Source organism: Molossus molossus, unplaced genomic scaffold (assembly GCF_014108415.1).
Source record: "Molossus molossus isolate mMolMol1 unplaced genomic scaffold, mMolMol1.p scaffold_m16_p_2, whole genome shotgun sequence".
Taxonomy (NCBI): domain Eukaryota; kingdom Metazoa; phylum Chordata; class Mammalia; order Chiroptera; family Molossidae; genus Molossus; species Molossus molossus.
Genome location: NW_023425355.1, coordinates 147,461,862 through 147,480,644, shown reverse-complemented (window position 1 = coordinate 147,480,644; position 18,783 = coordinate 147,461,862). Strand labels below are relative to the sequence as shown.

Below are 18,783 nucleotides of genomic sequence, written 5' to 3'. Positions count from 1 at the left end.
TCAACTGTATTATTAATGGTTTAGGTTCTCAGTGGAGAATTTGAGAAGGAATATTCATTTTTAAAGTGAATAGTATGGTCCTCATGGTGTTGGTTAACGGTATCAATCAACAATGTTAATGGTATTAATTAATACTTCTACCATTCATGGTACTGCTTAGAAGTAATTAATAGTATTCTCAGCAAGGCTAATTGATTAATGGAATTCACGGCGGGTAACTAATAAAAATGGATGGTGTCCCCGTGCGTCATAGTTGGGGACAACGATGATGTTGTTGAACACCCCTCGACCCGCCGTAGGGTTTCCGTGTCCCGAGCACCCCTGATTCCGCCCTGGTGTTTGTGATCCGCTCAGGGGCAGACCAAGGCGTCCTGAACAGTTTCTTCAGCAGCTGGGCCTCGGCGGACATCCAGAAACACCTGCCGTTCATCTACAACGTCAGCAGCAACTCCTTCTACACCTACGGCCCCGCGTTCAAACAGTAAGTCCTCGCGGCCCGGGCACGCCGGACGCAGGAGCCAACGTCCCGCTCAGGACGGACGTCGGCACTCGGCAAGAAAGGAAAAAGGAAAACAAAAATCAAGCCGTTTTTCTGCTTCCTTCTTGTTCAAGACGCTGAGCACCGCCAAGGAGTAGTGTTTCCCAAAGTGGTGCCCGGTGTCTACAGAGTCAAAACACGTTGAAAAAAATAATCATTCTAAGGTGTTCGTTTTCCTGCCTTTTTTAAATTAATTAATTTTTGTCACAGGTGTTTGTTTTTTTTCCCCCATTGACACCCACCTTCCCATCCCCCCCGCCCCATCCCCAGCTTTCTTGTCCATGTCCATTGTTCATGAACACGTGCATCTAAGTTCTGTGGTTTATCTCATCCCTCCCCAACTCCCTCTTCTGGGGATTGTCAGACTGTACCCTACTTCCACATCTCTGGGTCTACCCTATTCCTCAGACTGTTATGTTCATTATGTTCCGCAAATAAGTGAGATCATGTAATATTTATCTTTTTCTGATTGGTTTATTTAACTCAGTATAATAATATTCTTCAGGTTCCTCCTTGTTGTCCCAAAGGCTAAGAGATCTTCCTTTTTCATAGCTGCATAGTACTCCATTGTATACATGTACCACAGCTTTTCTATCCACTCATCTACTGATGGACATTTGGGCTGTTTCCAGATCTTAGCTATTGTAAATAGTGCTGCTATGAACATGGGGGTACATATATTCTTCCTGATTGGTGTTTCAGGCTTCTTAGGGTATATTCCTAGAAGTGGGATATCTGAGTCAAATGGCAGTTCCATTTTTAACTTTTTGAGGTAACACCATAGTGTTTTCCTTAGTGGCTGCACCAGTCTGCATTCCCACCAGCAGTGCACTAGAGTCCCCTTTTCTCCACACCCTCGCCAACACTTGACTCTCCCTTTTTCATAAGCACACAGTGGGATTTCACAGAAACTGGGTGGGTTGATAAGCAGAGCCCTGATTGGACACACAGATATAAGAAAAGAGGTCAAAGTGGTCAACGCTAGTCTGTTCATAAGGTTTTTGGAAAACGTGTTTTTGATCATTTTAGTATCTGTCATTAAGAATATACGCCAGGCCCTGGCCGGTGTGGCTCAGCAGTGAGAGCGTCGGCCTGCGGACCAGTGAGTCGCGGGTTCGATTCTGAACGAGGTCACGTACCTCGGTTGCGGTTTGTCCCCAGCCCTGGTTGGATCGTGTGGGAGGCAGCCCGGTGATGTGTGTCTCTCACGTCGATGCTTCTCTCTGTTTCTGTCTCTCTCTCTCTCTCTCCCTTTCTCCCACTCTATCTGATGATAAATAGAAAAATATCCTTGGGTGAGGAATTGAAAAAAAGCAATGTGCTTCATTGCTGTGAGCCAATGGGAATCAATTGATTTTACGTGCATTGATAAGTACAGTCCCTAACTTCTGTTTTGCTTTCTGGTGCCATAAATGTGTGAAGATAGGATCCGAGACAGCAAAGCTTTGGGTCTCCAGGGATTTTTAAGAACGTCACGAGGGGCTGGGACCAAACGTTTGGGTGCTGCTGAGGTTATCAGAGAAAATGGGAACATCTGAAGTGTAGAGCTTGCATTTTTATTTTTAAAAATTTGTTTTTCCTTTATTGATTTTAGAGAGAGAGGAAGGGAGAGGCAGAGAGAGATAAACATGGATGAGAGAGAACATGGACGGGCCGCCTCCTGCACGCCCCCCACTAGGGATCGGGCCCACAACCTGGGCCTGTGTCCTGACGGGGAATCGAACCGGCGACCTCTTGGTGCAGGGTTGACGTTCAACCACTGAACCACACTGGCCAGGCCAGAACTTGCATTTTTAACAAGGGCCATTCGCCCCCCCAGGAAGCAGGAATTGGTTCTTGGGGAACGGAAACAATGCATCTTACAGGGCAAAGTTGGAATGAGCCTTTGGTGGGAATGCAATTATGGGGAAAAATGTTTAAAAACATTCCTGGGGACCCTTTGGTGGGAATGCAGGTTGGGGCAGCCACTGTGGAAAACCGTATGAGGGTGCCTCAGAAAATTAAGAGGGGAGCCTGCTAAACACCCCAGTGATCCCGCTTCTGGGTGTGTATCCGAAGAAAATAAAAACCCGAAATGGAAAAGGTATATGCACCCCTGTGTTCATTGCAGCATGATTTAAGTAGCCCAGATACGGAAGCAAGCTTGGCGCCCATCAACAAACAAGTGGATAAAGAAGCCATGGTATCTTTACACAATGGAATACTACTCAGCCCTGAAAAAGGACGAGGTCTTACCATTTGTGACAACATGGATGGATCTAGGAATTGAAATAAGCCAGGCAGAGAAAGGCAAATATCGTATGATTTCACTTGTACGTGCAATCTCAAAATGAAATAAATGAACCAACACACAAAGGCAAATACACTCAGACACAGACAGGAGAATAAGGTGACGGTTGCCAAAGGGGAGGGGTTAGAGGGAGTGGACTACCGAAAAAATAAATAAGTCAATAAAATAAAAATAACTCACCAGGGGAAAAATAAATAAAAATGTTCTTGGGTATTGGGAGTGGTAATAACAACACAGATAAAGAAGGCTGAGCAGGGAAAATTCATGATCTTGTAAAAGAAGCAATATTTTTTTTTGGTTTGAAGTTGGCATTACCTACTATAAAAGCTATATATATATTTTTTCTTTAGTCCCTGTTGTTTTAAGGAGATGATGAGTTGAGTTTTTGTACCATCACTTTTTGTAAGACTCTTGATGTATTTTTCCAGTTTGGGGGATTCTCCCAATGGGTTATGAGTATGTTTCTCGGTATTTAGAAAATGAAGGGTCGCCACTGTTGGTTATTCTTTTAAAATGCATAAATGAATGAATGAGTAAATACATAGATACATAAATAGATAGATAAACACACAGAGAACTAATAAAAGATGTATTTCAGCAACATAGTTACAAGTGAAAGTCATGCTCATTCCACAATTGTCAAGGACTCTTGAGACGTCTCTCAGGAGCCTCATGTTGCATTTCATGTGTGTCTGGCCACTTCCACGTGGAAAAGTTCTTTGTGTTTCCTTCTCAGATTCGGTTCCAGCACAAAGGTGGTCCACTTTTTGGGGCCCACCAAGCCTTGGAACTACAAGTACAATCCACAGACTGGCTCGGTGTTGGAGGACGGCTCCGGGGTGGTCCAGCATCAGCTGTCCTTCCTCAATCTCTGGTGGACAATCTACCACCACAGCATCCTGCCTCTTTATGGAAACATCTGGGACCAGCAGGGCCATCCATCTCTTGGGAACACCGTAAGTGGAAGGGTCCCTTGGAAAGCAAGAGTTGAGAACAGAGTCAATAACATCGTCGTAACTTTTCGTGGGAACCGATGGTTAGTAGGCGTATTGTGTTGCGCACACTGGAAGGTCCGCAAATATCGACTCTCTGTGTCATACGCCGAAAAATAATATAATATGGTTTGCCAACCATAATGGTTTTAAATGTGTTTTCTTTATTTATTTCTAGAGAGAGAGGAAGGGAGAGGGAGAGAGGGATAGAAACATCTATGAGAGAGAAACATTGGTAATTATTCAGTAAGAGCCCTGACTTCTGGGAACATTGCAGGAGCGTTGGATACAATGTATCGTCTCGGGATTCTGTTCTGGTTACCGTGAAGGAATACTTTGTTACACTCACACATTCTTCTGAAAAGGGTCCAGTCTGCCCCCTGCCAGATCTGGGGGTACACGGACAGAAAACATGTTATTTTAAATTTTTTTTTGTTTATTGATTTTAGAGAGCGAGGAATGGAGAGGGAGAGAGAGATGACCTATGCTTTGACTAGGAATCGAACCGGTGACTTTGAGGTGCATGGGACAATGCCCACCCCACTGAACCAGGGTCCAAACTATACTTTAATTTAAAAAAATTTGTTTTTTGGTTAATCCTCACCTGAGGATATTTTTCCCTTGATTTTTTAGAGAACATGGAAGGGGGGGAGGGAGGGAGAGAGAGAGAAGCATCAGTGTGAGAGACACACAGATTGGTTGTCTCCCACACGACCCTGACTTGGGCCAGGGGTTGAACCTGCACCCCATTTTTCTTGACTGGGAATATAACTTGCGACCCTTGAATCCACGGGCCAACACGCTAACCACTGAGCCAAACCAGCAAGACCTTCATTTTTTTAAAGAAATAAAACAAGAGTTGAGAATGGACATAAACTCTCCATGATCAACACCGAGTGTATTTCTTTTAAACATGTCCTCTGTCTCCAAATACTGTGTTTCTTGCAAAACGATAATAAAGACACAGGTGACTTTTTTTTTTTTTTGCTCAAAATAATGACACTAATGAACAGAAATACTGTTGGAATGTAGAGAACAGATCCATACATAATGCAAAAAAATTAATTATTGAAATGAGCCTCCTTCATCAGGGGAAAATCTTGTAGATAGGTGGTGAATGACTGATTAGCATGTGTTTCGAAGAGACGGTCTCCACTTCAAGTCATGACATGAAATTGCAATCAGAGGATGCTTCTGAAAAGGATTTTTAAAAATTGTTGACAGACACCCTTTTGGTTTTGAAAAAATAGAATGATAACCCGACATGCACCACATGGGTACATCTGAGTTGCAAAAGACCTTTGGAAGTGAGGTCTTAGGGAAGTATTTCTTGATGATTTTTAAAAAATCCTCACCCAAGGACATTTTTGCATGTATCTTCAGATAGAGCGGGAGGGACAGAGGGAGGAAGAGAGAGAGAGAAACATCGATGTGAGAGAGACACATCGACTGGTTGCTTCCCACACGACCCCGACCAGGGCCGGGGACTAACCGCAACCAAGGTACATGCCCTTGGCCAGAGTCAAACCCATGACTCTTTGGTCTGTGGGCTGATGATCTACCCACGGAGCCAAACCGGCCCGGCCGTGATGGTAGTGTTTTTGGGGTGGATCTAGAAGCTGCTTTTGAAGGAAGACTAAACGTTTCTCTGACCCTTTTACATGAGAGAATATGAGATGATTTGGATTTGAGTTTTCCACCGGGCATGTTCAGGACATTGGGTTGCATGTGAACAGATGTAAGATGCATAACCGGGTGGTTCTGAGAAGTACCACCTTGGGAGCTCCTTCTAGGACCCTAGTTCTGCTTTCTACACAGGTGTGCTGGGTGGTCCTCACCAGAGAGGTGGGAGCCTTCTAAAGGACCACCTGCCACCTGTCTGTTGGGTCATTGGTGGGTTTGTTTAGTATATACGGATGGTAGAGTTGGGGAGCACTGCCCACAAGGAGGATGGGGGTTCTGAGGGCAGATAGGGAGCAGAGCAGGTGTAAGGAAAACTGACTAAGCATGTCCATTTTTTGTGCAGGCTTCTCTCGGTCGTGTTGAGGTGCCGCGTGCAAATCCAGCACCTCACAACTCAGGGTTGCGTGAAAATTCAGCAACCAGGTCTGCTGAGGAGTCTTCAGAGCCAACCATGGTCACGAATGAGGTTCCACCCTCGTCTGAAAGAGGCCATTTGGGAGACGTAAGTACCTGGACTCCACACAGGTGCGGTGGGAAATCAGACATTGGCTCCTCCATGGGACAGAGCAGAGAGCCTGCTTCTGGGGGTCCTAGGAAGGGTATGAAGGGGGGATCCTGTCTTCAGTGTAGGCTGGGACTAGGGGTTCTGCATTGATGTAGATCATTGTGCAATTAAACGTCATGGTAGGTGCACAGATGGACATCCCAAAGAGGTCTGGGCCCTAATCCCCAAACCTGGAAATGCTACCTTCTACGGAGACAGGGATTTGGCAGGTGTGATTCAGTTAAAGACACTGTGGGGTGATCTGTTTATAATCAGTGTGTGGGGTGATCACTTCATAATCACTGTATGAGGCAATCAGTTCATAATCACTTCGAATCTCTATGTGATTTACTTGAAACGCCTATCACTTGGACGGTCAACTGTCCTTGAAAAAGACATTCTAAACATGTGCAGGGAATTCAATTTTAAAAACGTTAAGGACCGGTGAGATGGGGAGATGATCCTGGAGGACCCAGGTGGGGATACCGTCGTCGCAAAGATGCTCATAGACGGATGCAGAGGGGGATGGGAAGGGAATGTGATCAGAGAAGCAGGCGGGAGGCTCTCGACACTGTTGGCTTTGAAGGTGAAGACGGGGGCCAAGCCCTATGAAATGCAAGTGCCCTCTGGGAAATTCAAAAGGTGAGGGAACGGGTCCTCTGGGGCCGGAAAACAGAGCACAGCTCCGTTGACACCTAGATGTCAGCCCAGGGAGACCCACGTGCAACTTCTTGTTCCTGGACAGGGGACCTGGCCTTTGGAGAGTCTGCGTAGGACCAGCTGGTGGTGTGTAGGTTCTTGGCTTCATGTTGGGAAAGTCTCACACCATGACTCCAGGTGGATTTTGGGGGACAGTGATTAAAGCTGGGGACAGTGAATCAAGAAAGGGCTGAGAAATGAGCCCAGGCTGGGCTGCTCTGGCTCACTGAGATGTCAGAGAAAAGGGGGCCTTGAGGACAGGTTCAGGGGTGAGCCTGGGATGAACTACCACTGCCCGTCGCTGCCCTGGTTGCGAGTCTCCTGGGGTCCCTTAGAGTTTAGGAGATGCACGCCTTGGGGGAAGGAGAGGGGAGCAACAGGGGATAGACTCAGGTGAGCTCTCGGTGGGGACAGGACACCCTGGGCCCTTGGTCTTGAGGGTTTCAAAGGCTGGGCATTTAGGGAAGTCTTTGGGAAGGGTCTCGATAGACTATTCATCAGCTCTATGCTGATGTACCCCAGTGAGACTGATTCCCTTAATTTCACCTGCCCTTGGCATGGATGGCAAATGGTACTCATTGGTTTTCTGATTTCTGCTGTCTCCCTGCGTAGGGTGATGTAAGCTCTTTACCTTCTGGTTGGGGAGAAGGAGTAAAAACTATGTACTTGTAAGTACGCTTGTTTAGGGAAGGTGGTTTACCAGATGGCCGCACCGTGCCTACCAGGTAGTTTTGTCGCTGGTTCCCGCTGCTGTGTGACTCTGTCTCCGTGTCCCCACCCCGTGTGTCCTGGCTTCCAGGCCTGTGCCTTGGGACCAGTGACAATCAGCCAGCAGTGTTTTAAGGCACCTGGGTTAGAGTCACTCGTCACAGGAAACTCGTATACGCCTGGGACGATGCTCGTATGATCTCGCTATTGGCGGAGGCCCTGAACTTTCAGGTTCAAAGGGCGGAGCTCTGGTCCTCCAACCCGGCAGCCAACGTGCGTGGCCCCCAGTCCTGGGGCGTCACGCCGAGCCCCGAACTTGAATATAGGCTGCGTAGATTAATGCCGCCCTGTGTCATTTCCACCGAGGCCGCAGAGTTCGGCCGGAGAGAAGAACAGGTGCATCTTCTTTGCGAAACAAGAGCAAGAGAAAACGTTCGATGAGGGTGCTGTTTCTCCATCTCCGAGATCTGAGGGGACACATGGGACGCACGTCGGGTGGTTAAACATTTCTCAGTTTCAATGTTCCTATGCAAAGTCCCCGAGCGTCTCCGTGGACCTGTGATGATGTCAAGCTGGGGTGGATTGCGGACTGGGCGGAAGGGGGCCGTCCTTTTCGGGTATTCCCCACAGCTTTGGGGGAGCTATTTTCTACTGAAGACAGACAGCCGACGTTCAACTACACTGGCAGGTGTTTCTGGGGAATGAGTGAGGTCCCGGCCACGTCAGGCATGAATGACTTGTGAGGGCTGAGGTCCTGCTGTCATCCGTGGAAGTGGGGTTCTTGGGGTACCGCTGGAAGAAGCATTTCCGGAGGCCGCCAGGGGAGAATGAGATATGGCAAAAAATTTTATTTGTGTGGAATGAAGTCCCCGAGTTTCCAAAGTCCCATGTCCCTTCGCCCGGTCATAGGACAGCAGGGGGTTTCAGTTTTGCTAACACCGGAGCTGGTGTCTAGAATTTGCGTGTTGTATTGACACTGCGTCCACTTCTTCCTCAGACCTGTTACCGTCCGTTAATCCACTGAGGATGGGGTCTGCGTGGCCTCGGGCCATGTGGGCAAATGCCGCACCCTGGGACTGGCCACAGCCATTCTGGCCAACCCGCTGTGTCCCGGGATGTGACTGACCGCACGCACCTTCCCCAGTCCCCCCAACTTTCCTGGCCGTGCATCTGTCTCCCCTCTGTTGGACCCCCGGGGAGTATAAAATTATAGCTTCCTAGTACCGCGCCCCAAGGACAGGCCTGTAATGTCTGGTCTTCCTTCCTCTCCTATTATTAATAACTAGCTCAGCCCGGCCGGTGTGGCTCAGTGGCTGAGCGTCGACCCTGCACCAAGAGGTCACCAGTCCGATTCCCGGTCAGGACACATGCCCAGGTTGTGGGTCCGATCCCCAGTGGGGGGGGCGTGCAGGAGGCGGCCCATCCATGTTCTCTCTCATCGATGTTTCCATCTCTCTCCCTCTCCCTTCCTGTCTCTCTAAAATCAATAAAGAAAAAAAAATATTCATAAAAAAATAAATCAAGAAATAAGGAGCTCAACACAATGGTATCGATGCCCACGCACAGAAGGCGAAAAGACCCTCCGGTTTGCACAGTGGAGATGGCAGGAAGAAAATGACGTTCCCCCCCTCCTCCTGCTACTCAGGGAGGCCTCCGCAGTGTGGTCTGCAGGCCCCAAAGGCCCCCTGGGTGTTAAATATAGGCCGGGAGCTGGGCTAGGAATGTGAGGAATCTGGCCTGAGGCTCTTAGGTTACGTATAGAATTGCTCGCTCTCTGCCCCGGGGGCCACGCCTGTAAGGACGTGTTTAAGAAGAACCGGAGAGGCGGAGACCAAAGGAAACACATGAAATGTTCAGCGGATCCTTAGATCCTATAAGTGTCGCTCAGAAATCTCTCTGCAGTGCAGCAATAATGTCAGTAAGTGTTCAGCTTTCGGAGGGGAAGAGGGATCCCTCCAGGCTGCAATCATTCCGTGGAGGTCGCAGTGGGACTTGTCTGCGTACGGAAATGTTGGGTTAAGACAGGAGGGGGTGTGGGTGAGGATCCAGGGAAGAAGGGGAGACTGTTCATCCAGGACAAGAAGGTGCTGGGGGCCGGGCGCAGGGTTACTTGGAGGGTTTTGTTTGCTAAACAAATAGTAGTAAACAAGCAGAAAATGGTCCATCTAGAGAGCTCAGCCGTGGGGGAGAGGCTGGAGCTGAAACACAGCCATTTGGGAGATCAAAAATAGGAACAATAAAAATGCTAATTAGCCCGGCTGGTACCGCTCAGGGGCTGAGCGTCGACCCTGCAGCAAGAGGTCGCCGGTTCGATTCCCGGTCAGGACACAGGCCCAGGTTGTGGGCCGATCCCCAGTGGGGGGCGTGCAGGAGGCGGCCCATCGACGTTCTCTCTCCTCGATGTTTCTCTCTCTCTGAAGTCCGTAAACAAATAAGAGCTAACAAATGCCCATCTATCAGTGATTGAATCTGCAAACAAAATGAACAAGCGGAACAGAGACTCCTAGACACAGAGAACTTCTGGTTGCCAGACGGGAGGGGGCTGGGAGGGCGGGTGAAGAGGTGAAGACGTTAGGAAGTACGTGTGGGCTGTTAGATAGAGGAACCTCAGAGGAAGGGGGCGAAATGTGGGGAAGAGAGAAACCACAGAACTCCTAGGCGTATGTGCACAACCAACGGACACAGACAACGGTGTGGGGAAGGCAGGAGGGGGGTGGGAGCGGGGAAGAGGGGTTCAATCAAGGAAAAAAGGGGGGGACCTCTGTAATACATTCAACAATAAAGGCAAGGTTTTAAAAAATACATAAATCAAATCAAATCAAAGAGCTGAGCAAAATCCATAAAAACAAAATCAGATTTAAAAAAAAAAGAGCTGTGTGCCTATCTAGGAGAAACAAATTATTAAAAAGAATCATCAGAAAGTAATGCTTCCTAGCAGCATAAATTGAAAAAAAAATAAATGCATAAATAAATAAATAAATCTAACCAAAGATGTGTAAGATATTTCTGGAAATGGCTATTAAACCATATCAGAAGACAAAAATAAATAACTAAATGCCGAAAGAACTATCGAGAGGTCCTATATGTTTTTTTGAAAGAAGGACTCATTAACGATGTCAATTCTTAAAAAAAAAAAAACAATGAAATATAGACTCCAGATGAAAGTGACATTTTATGTCCCACAACACAGGTATTTAAAACCTGGACAGAAAAATGGGACATCAATGAGAGAAAGAATTTGGGGGTGCATGCGTCTCCCATCATTGCATCCTTTATGCCCACATGTGCCTCTATGGGTTAGATCAACTGACTTTTTTTAAAACTTTTTTTTCTTTAGTGATTTTAGAAGGAGAGGGAGAGACAGACAGAAACATCAATGAGAGAGAACATTGATTAGCCGCCTCCTGCATGCCCCCCACTGGGGATCAGGCCCACAACCTGGGCATGTGCCCTGACCGGGAATTGAACTGAGACCTCTTGGTGCAGGGTCGACGCTTAACCACTGAGCCACACTGGCTGGGTTCAACTGACATTTTTTAAAAAAATTCTCTATTGCTTGGATACTTCACGATGAGCACAGGCACCCCAAAAATGATGAAGCTGTGAAACTTTTACGGTATTTGCAATATATTTAATCATTTCAAACCCAGGTCACTTTGGGATCAATGATGCCACGACACTGCCCCCTACTGGCCATTTGTTGAATTAGCAACTCTGAGGGTTTTTTTTGTTGTTTTTTTTTTCCTCTACTGTTTTATTTTTTAATTAAGGGAAAAAATATTTTTTAACCCAATGGGAAAGGGGGAATATTCCCAGGGTGGTAGCTTTTTTTTATAAGGTTACTGGGGTTTTATTTATTTATTAATTATTTTTTAGTGCTCTTCCTAGTCCATGTTCTTTTTATCTTATTTATTTTTGAATCTTAGTTGATGTTTGGTAAAGCTTTCTAATGGAGAATTACACTCATAGAAAAGAGAGCACACTTCTTCACGACCCTTCGGAGTCACACCTCAGAACAGCAAAGAACCCCAAAGAGAAGCAGAAAGTCACCCCCGATTCGGAACCACCTCGATACGTCACCTCAATACAGAACCACCAGCTGCACCCGTTGCTGAAAACAAGGACATTTCCATGCTTCGTGGGATTTTATCTTCGGTTCCCTCCACCTGTGCAGTGATCACCTGACGATGACAGCCCGTGCTGGACAGAGGGGCCTGATCATGGTTTCCTCTCTATACCTCTGCTTGGCTCTTGCCTTCGTGTCTCCGCATTGATTTGATGCTACGGTCACCCGCGGATGCTCTCGCGTGGCTTCTCCCTCTCCAGACTGAGGGTCTTTCTGTCTTTAATCTTCTCTTCCTCTTTGAACATGTGTCTCCGCTCAGCCAAGGAGCCTCCGGACAGTGGCCACTTCCAGCGTCTCTTGCTTTCAAGGTGACCCAGACGCCAGGCCGCTGGGTAGGGGGACGCATCAGGGAGACGGTTATCCTGCAAAGACAAAAATAAATGGAATTTGCGTTAGGGCTTGGTGCTCGGAAAGGTTAGGTTCACATCTCCCTCTGCCACGGGAGAAATTTCTCGGTCGGAATATTCAACGTTTCACCAGGAGCAGGAGAGATGCGTCTTCCCCCTCCCTGGGGTCATTGTGAGAGTTTAAAGGCGTCATTCGTAAGAAGTTTATGACTGTCATTGAGGATCCAGTGATGAGACTCTCATTAAGAGGATGCACTGTGGCCCTGGCCGGTTTGGCTCAGCAGTTAGAGCGTCAGCCTGCAGACCAGAGAGTCCTGGGTTCGGTTCCCACTAAGGGCATGTACCTCGGTTGCAGTTTGTCCCCGGCCCTGGTTGGGGTCGTGTGCATGTCAGCCAGTTGATGTGCTTCTCTCACATCGATGTTGCTCTCTCTCCCTCCTCCTCCCTCTCTCCCTCCCGCTCTATCTGAAGATAAATGCAAAAATGTCCTCGAGTGAGGATTAAAAAAAAAAGGACCCTCTATTGTCTTGCCTGTGCCGTATTGGCCAACTTTATCATTTTTGTTTAGAACGTAATTTTATATTTGGATTTTGCGCACATGATCGACCTGTGGAACAAAGAGCTCATATTTGCATGTAGATGCCTGAGTTTATGACTTTGGGGAAAAAAAATCTGAATGAAACAAACGAACGAACAAACAGCATGCTCACGAGGACTTTGTTTTCGTCTCCATTTGAAGTATATTTCTTTGCTCTGAATTGCACCAAGCCTGAGCTTGAGGCTGGTCCAGCTTCTACAAAAAGTTAATTCCGGCCTCTTCACGTCCTGCTTTTTTTCGGCTGCAGGATGTTTGCCCAAGCTGCCTGCTTGGCATGTTTGTTTGTCTTCCCCGGTGAGCTCTATATCTTAGCCCATCTCTGATTATACGAGTCCAGTCTGCTCCTCCTCAGATTTTATTTCCCATGATACTCTCTTAGGAATACTTGTCCATCCCGACAAGCTCAGTGACACCTTGATAAGGTCTTCATTCCCCAGAATGGTCCTTCCCAGTATCTCTCTGGACCGCGATTGTAGACTTGTTATTCGTCATGTGTCTGGCTCCGCCCTTTGACGGTAAGCTGCCGGGGGTGGGGGTGGGGTCGGTGCTGTGTAGACCACTCTGCAGTGTCCGTACCTCGCTCTCCATGACGCTCCACCAAATGCATAAATCCATGCCTCCGTGATCCAGCATCGAGGTGGACTTTCTTCACAACGGGATCAGACTTTTGGGAGCTGGGGGCACGTTGCTCAGTGAGTCTCCACGCTGAGTCCACTCGGTCAACATTTCTGCAACTGTGGCCCAGGAATCTGCATTCCCAGGACTGAGACGCAGGTCTGCCTGGACGGGCCGAGGAGGCGATGTTGATTTCCACCCTGGCTCCCCACAGGGTTTTTCTAGGGTGCTTGCAATGAAGATGCACAGATAACCCATGTCCTTCACCTTCTGTGGTTGATGCCCATTAAGTTCCTCGTGGGATCCTTGGAACGTTTTGGACTCCAGCCTGTGGACATGGCTTGTTTCCTAACCTTGAGCTCCATTGGGGTAGGCTACTGGTAGTAACAAATGGCCCTCCCCTAGGTGAGAGTCAGTGCCTGGTTGAGGTCCCAGATGGCGAGGTGATGGAGTGTTCTCTGCTCCACGAAGCCATGCAGGGATCCAGGATGCTGCCAACGTTCTGGTCCATCTTCTTCTAACTCAGCCCTTCTTAACCATGGCCCCTGGACAGAGAATTATGCTGTCATGCAGAAGCCAGCCTTTCAGGGTAATCCGTCATTTCCCGGGCATCCGAGATGGTCTTCGCCACGTACCATTTTGGGGAGCAGAAAATAGGCGTGCAAATAGCGTCTCGTACAGCATCATTTTCTTGTGGACCCTCCGTTGAAATAGGCTGGGGATACCCTGCTTGCCACCTGACCCATGGGAGTTAGGGTAGGAAGAGCTAAACTGGAAGGTGACTTGTATCCTGTTGCAATGCCATGCGTGAGAACTAGTCACAGCCCCATCGAGGGGCAAGGACTTTAGGACGTGGATCTGGGTGTGAGCCCCAAGCAAGGAGCAGACAGAAGCCTTGGTGATCACGGCACTCTCTGTCCCAGACCCCTTCCTTGTCCACCCAAGTTTTCATCCTGGAGGTGGGAACACATACGTGGGGTGTTTTCCATGCACCTGCGTTCATCTGCCCAGAGGTACTTGCTAACCTTCTTTTATTATTTATTTTATGACAGATGTTAGGTTGGCCTGCTGGTGAGAGTGTCACTGGAGTGACCTGTGACCCCGTCACACCGCCTCTGCCCCCATTCGAAGACGTCATAGAGACACACAGCACCTTGGTACAGCTTATTAAAACTTAAGCATGTCCGTCTCTCTCTCAGTGGTCAAGGTCATGTCAGCTTTTCTGTTTCGTTGACAGCCAAAGACAGTCCCCAGTGTTTTGAGTCTTTATCCCTTAACCTTGCTTAATGGTTGTCCGACCTGTATTGCCCAGGTGGAGAAGGCACCTGGGAGTCTATTCAGATTTCACCCTCACCGATGATTATATTTCTTATTGGTCATGTGGTCATTTTTTCTACCTGTTTGGGGAAAAATTAGAAAAAAAAAGTGCATTAGAAAAGAAATGTGATATATATGTCTTTCTTCATCAAAAAATATGTGTATATATCAGGATGACTCTGGAGTCATCTTCACTATCAGGACTTAAGAAGGATGAATTTCCCTCTTGTTTTTCCAAATGTACCTTCCTGAATCCGGGCTTCGGTGACCGTGCATCATCAGGACGTTGAACCCGGACAGATGCTTCATAGTAAAACAATGTATAGGCGCGTGTCTGTGGAAGATTCGACCCAGGTAGAGTTTATTCCTCTCACTGAGAGACTATCTGAGTAATACGTCCACAAGGCATTTGCTATAAGCTAAGTGAATCCCTCTCTGAACAGTTACTACCGATCCATTGCCTAAAGACTGGTAGCATCTCACTGAGCCTAAGAGTGGCTGGGTGTCCCCAGGAGAGGCCAGGATTAGAAAAAGTTGTCTATCTGGTTGAATCCATTTAGTTTATCTGACGTTCACTAGGAGGGAAGAGCTAGCGTCTGTCATTGTGCTTAAGACTCTACAGTTTTCTGGAATCGACCGCAGACTAACGTCAGATGATTATGTTTCTGGCAGGCAATGGATCCAACAGGAGGTGGCCCATCTGAGAGCTCCATGGAACTAAGCCAGGAGCCTCCTGTGAATGTCACCAGGGACCCCAGCCCTCAAGATGCGTTGGAGGTGGTATCCCAGTCGTAGCTTGCGTCCTGCTCATGCTGAGAGCTGTCTGCCATCACCAGGGCTTGATGCATGCATGCTCTAGTGACCACCTTGATTTCCAGTCTCACGCTGTTGAAATTGAGTCTACCTGCCTCTCCGGGTGCCTCCAATCTGTCTGTCTTCTCTCCAGCGTTTGTCCGGGTGTTTGGTGCATGCTCTCTCTCCTGTCCTGAATAACCTCACACTTCCTCTCTTTCAAAACTGTTTTGCAAACGTTAACCCAAGTTGAGGAGCTACACAGTGTCTTCCAGTAGACCACAGATTATTGTCTGCCATAATCCATTGTCTAAAGCCTGGAGAATTTGGGGGTGACTCTTTGGATCTAAACGGAGCATGCCACGGGTTCTTCTTTAGGGGTGAAATGAAAGATGCCCTCTCCCTGACCCTTCCTCACACAGATGAGCTCATCTGAAACACCACTCGCACCGTGGACGTATGTCATGAAACCAAGGGCCAATGTTCTTTTCTAACAAAAATCCAACAGCACAATTGGGTCTTGAAGTATGAGGGAAGGCAAGGGTGTAGCTGGGTGTTGGGTGCACAGTGAAAGGGTGTGCTTCCTACATGGGTATTTTCTCACTGTGACCTCACCTGCTGGAAGGGATGACGGAGCCTTGTGGGGTATCTTTTATAAAAATACTGATCCCATTATGAGGGTTGCACCCTCCTGACCTAATCATCTTCCCAAGGCCCCACCTTCTAATAGCATCACTTTGGGGGTTAGCTCTCGACCTTTGAGTTTGGGGGAAGACACGGTCATTCTTTCTATAGCAACATCTCTGAAACATGACCCATTCTGTAATAAAGGACTTTGTTTGCATGATGTATTTACGAGAATTGAGCTGTGGAGAAAATGAGAAGGCTCCCCCCGCCCCCAACTCTGGTCAATCTAGTCAATGCCAAGGGCAATCGTTTGAATTTATTTCCAGAGCTGTTGGTCACATGGTTTCTTCTGAAACGCTGTTGGGTCATGTGTCCAGTGTGAGCATTCTGCATCTTCCTCTTTGGCCCCTCAGAAGTGATTTTGGGGCTCCAGAAATCGGGTGTAGAGTTATGAGTGGGTGACGTGGTCTGGGAGTGGGGTTGGGCAGGTCTGTCTTGGAGTCCTCAGCTGTGTGGTAGGTGTGAGATGTCAGGTGAGTTCATGACTTTACCTGGGAAGAACATGGGGGTTGGGCTGGGGAGCATTAGACCCGAGAACGGTCTGACTGTATACGGCCTAGAGCTTAGAGGTTAGCTGCAGTCCTGACTGGATGTCCCTAGGAGGTGGCCTCAAGAACATTCAACCTTCTGGGGCGATACCTGTGCCTGGGGTTCATCCTGGAGAAGTGACCATTGTCGGCACCCAAGAAAAAGACTTGCCAATCTGTTACTTGTTTGCTTTCCTGGATTGATTGACATTCTCTCTCTTCCTCTGAGTCTCTGTTATGCTACGTCGATGACCTCGATTTAGGATTTTGTGTAGCACCGTTCTATGCAATCGAGGGATTTTGTTTTCTTAGACATGTATTTCCTCTTGCTTTGTGGATGATGTCATCACCCAGTTTTCTGCTGAGAAGTAGTGTGGGTCAGGTGTGGTGAGTGCCATTAATTCCAAAATGTTTTTTTTCTTTAATAATTTTATTAATTTTTTTTAGAGAGACAGGAAGGGAGAGAGAGAAATAGAATCATCAATATGAGGGAGAAACATCCATCGGCCACCTCCTGCACGCCCCCTACTGGGAATCAAGCCTACAACCCGGGCATGTGCCCTGACCGGGAATCGAACCTGGACACCTCAGTCCCTGGGCTAATGCTCCATCCACTGAGCCACACCAGCTGGGAAAACAATTCCTTTTTTTTTTTTAACCTGAATTTATTGGGCTGACATTGGTTAAGTTAATGAAATTATATAGGTTTCAGATGTACGATTATATATCATCTGTATATTGTATTGTGTGTTCATCACCCCAAGTCGAGTCTCCTTCCATCACCATTTATACCCCCTTTACCCTCTTCTGTCTCCCTCCACTCTCCTCCCCTCTGGCCATCACCAACCTGTTGTCTGTGCCCATGAATCTTTCTTTTTATTCTTTGCTTAAACCTCACCCTTCTCACATAGTCCCCAACCCCTCCCTTCTGACAGCTGTGAGTCTGTTCTCTGTATCCATCAGTCTGGCCATTTTCTTAGCAAGCAAATTCTTAACAAAACCTGATCACCTGCTCAGTTCCATTTCATAACGTTTCAAAAAAACGTAGGTAAAAGACATCTTCTAAGAACATCACATTGAATTGAACCAAAATCTATGTCTCCCTTTGTATTGTGTGCCTGCTCAATGAAAACCGACCTTTTCGGTAAAAGAAACTTGCCAATGAGCAGGACCCTCCGTCCGAGACCTGAGATGCGCCGGTGGGACTTGTTCTGTGACCGGCAGCTTCAATAAACACCTCCTGTTGGCTTGTGTTTCCCAGGTTGGCCTGGCCATCTCCATCTCTGAGATTTCCATAGAAGAGAAGGTCAAGGAACTGAGCCCGGAGGAAGAGAGGCGGAAGTGGGAAGAGGGTCACATCGACTACATGGGGAAGGACGCCTTTGCCCACATTCAGGAGAAGCTGGACCGGTTTCTACAGTAACCTGGGCAGCAGCTGTGTGGCATTGGACAGGGAATCCATGGGCTCTGTATCGTAGATGCCACCCCCAGTCCTTCAGAAGAAAAAGCTGTTGAACTCTGTGCCTCTATTTATGGTTATTTATGGTCAACCCACTTGAGTGCCTCAGAACAATAATGCAGACCATCAAAAGCCCTGCTTGAAGACCCCTGCAGATCCTAGCTGCCCACAGGGTCTCGGCTTCCTTGTGAAATCAGACTTTCTTCTTGCTTTGCCGACAAAGGAGCAGGAAGAGACAACTGGTAGACCCTTGACAATGGTATCGCCCAACGGAGCTTTGAAACCCTGCCTTGGGCAGGTGCTAGGGTGTGTGTCCACACAGAGTGTCGCGTCGCCACCGATTTCCTTCTCCCCCCAACCAGATCCCAGCAAATACACATTCAGCACCTCAAGAACCCACGACGATGAACCCTTGGTTTTCAGGACTCGGTCAACGTACAAACCTCTTGGGCGTGAGTCTCATTCAGACCTTGCAGAGCGTACAGTATCTGAGCAACACTGCGGCTGTCGTGTGGAACCTAAGAAGACTTCAGAGTGCCATGGATAGACGTCCAGTTTGGGAAACGCCAGAGGGATGTGGGAGAAAGATTGCAGCTCCCCGGGGAGGTGTAACCTCTTCTGAACTGGTTGACCTCCTAGTGTGGAAGAGGGAAGGGTTGGCTCCGTGTAATGGCTGGTGATGCCTCCCCATAACAGCATCCGGAGAGGCTGTCTGGAGGCCAGTTCACGCGTAGCCTCCATTCATTTGCTGTTGGCTCCCCCACTACCTCACTTCCAAAGAACATATCACCACACTCTGCTCTCCAAGCCATTGCCGCTCAGCTCCTCCGGGAGAACTCTTCATGGTAACAGCCTGGACAC

At 47.9% G+C, this 18,783-nt stretch overlaps 1 protein-coding gene across 1 annotated transcript in view; it reads left to right on the top strand.

Annotated features, from left to right (window-relative positions):
- GYG2 (glycogenin 2) overlaps positions 1–18,126 on the top strand; it is a 32,701-nt gene extending 14,575 nt beyond the window's left edge. The window contains exons 5-11 of the mRNA XM_036270202.1: positions 355–481; positions 3,565–3,784; positions 5,847–6,005; positions 14,193–14,297; positions 14,710–14,811; positions 15,130–15,234; positions 17,725–18,126. Coding sequence (XP_036126095.1) covers positions 355–481; positions 3,565–3,784; positions 5,847–6,005; positions 14,193–14,297; positions 14,710–14,811; positions 15,130–15,234; positions 17,725–17,886 — 980 coding nt within the window. The 3' untranslated portion in view covers positions 17,887–18,126. The remainder of the gene's footprint in view (positions 1–354; positions 482–3,564; positions 3,785–5,846; positions 6,006–14,192; positions 14,298–14,709; positions 14,812–15,129; positions 15,235–17,724) is intronic.
- The last annotated feature ends 657 nt before the right edge of the window (positions 18,127–18,783 follow it).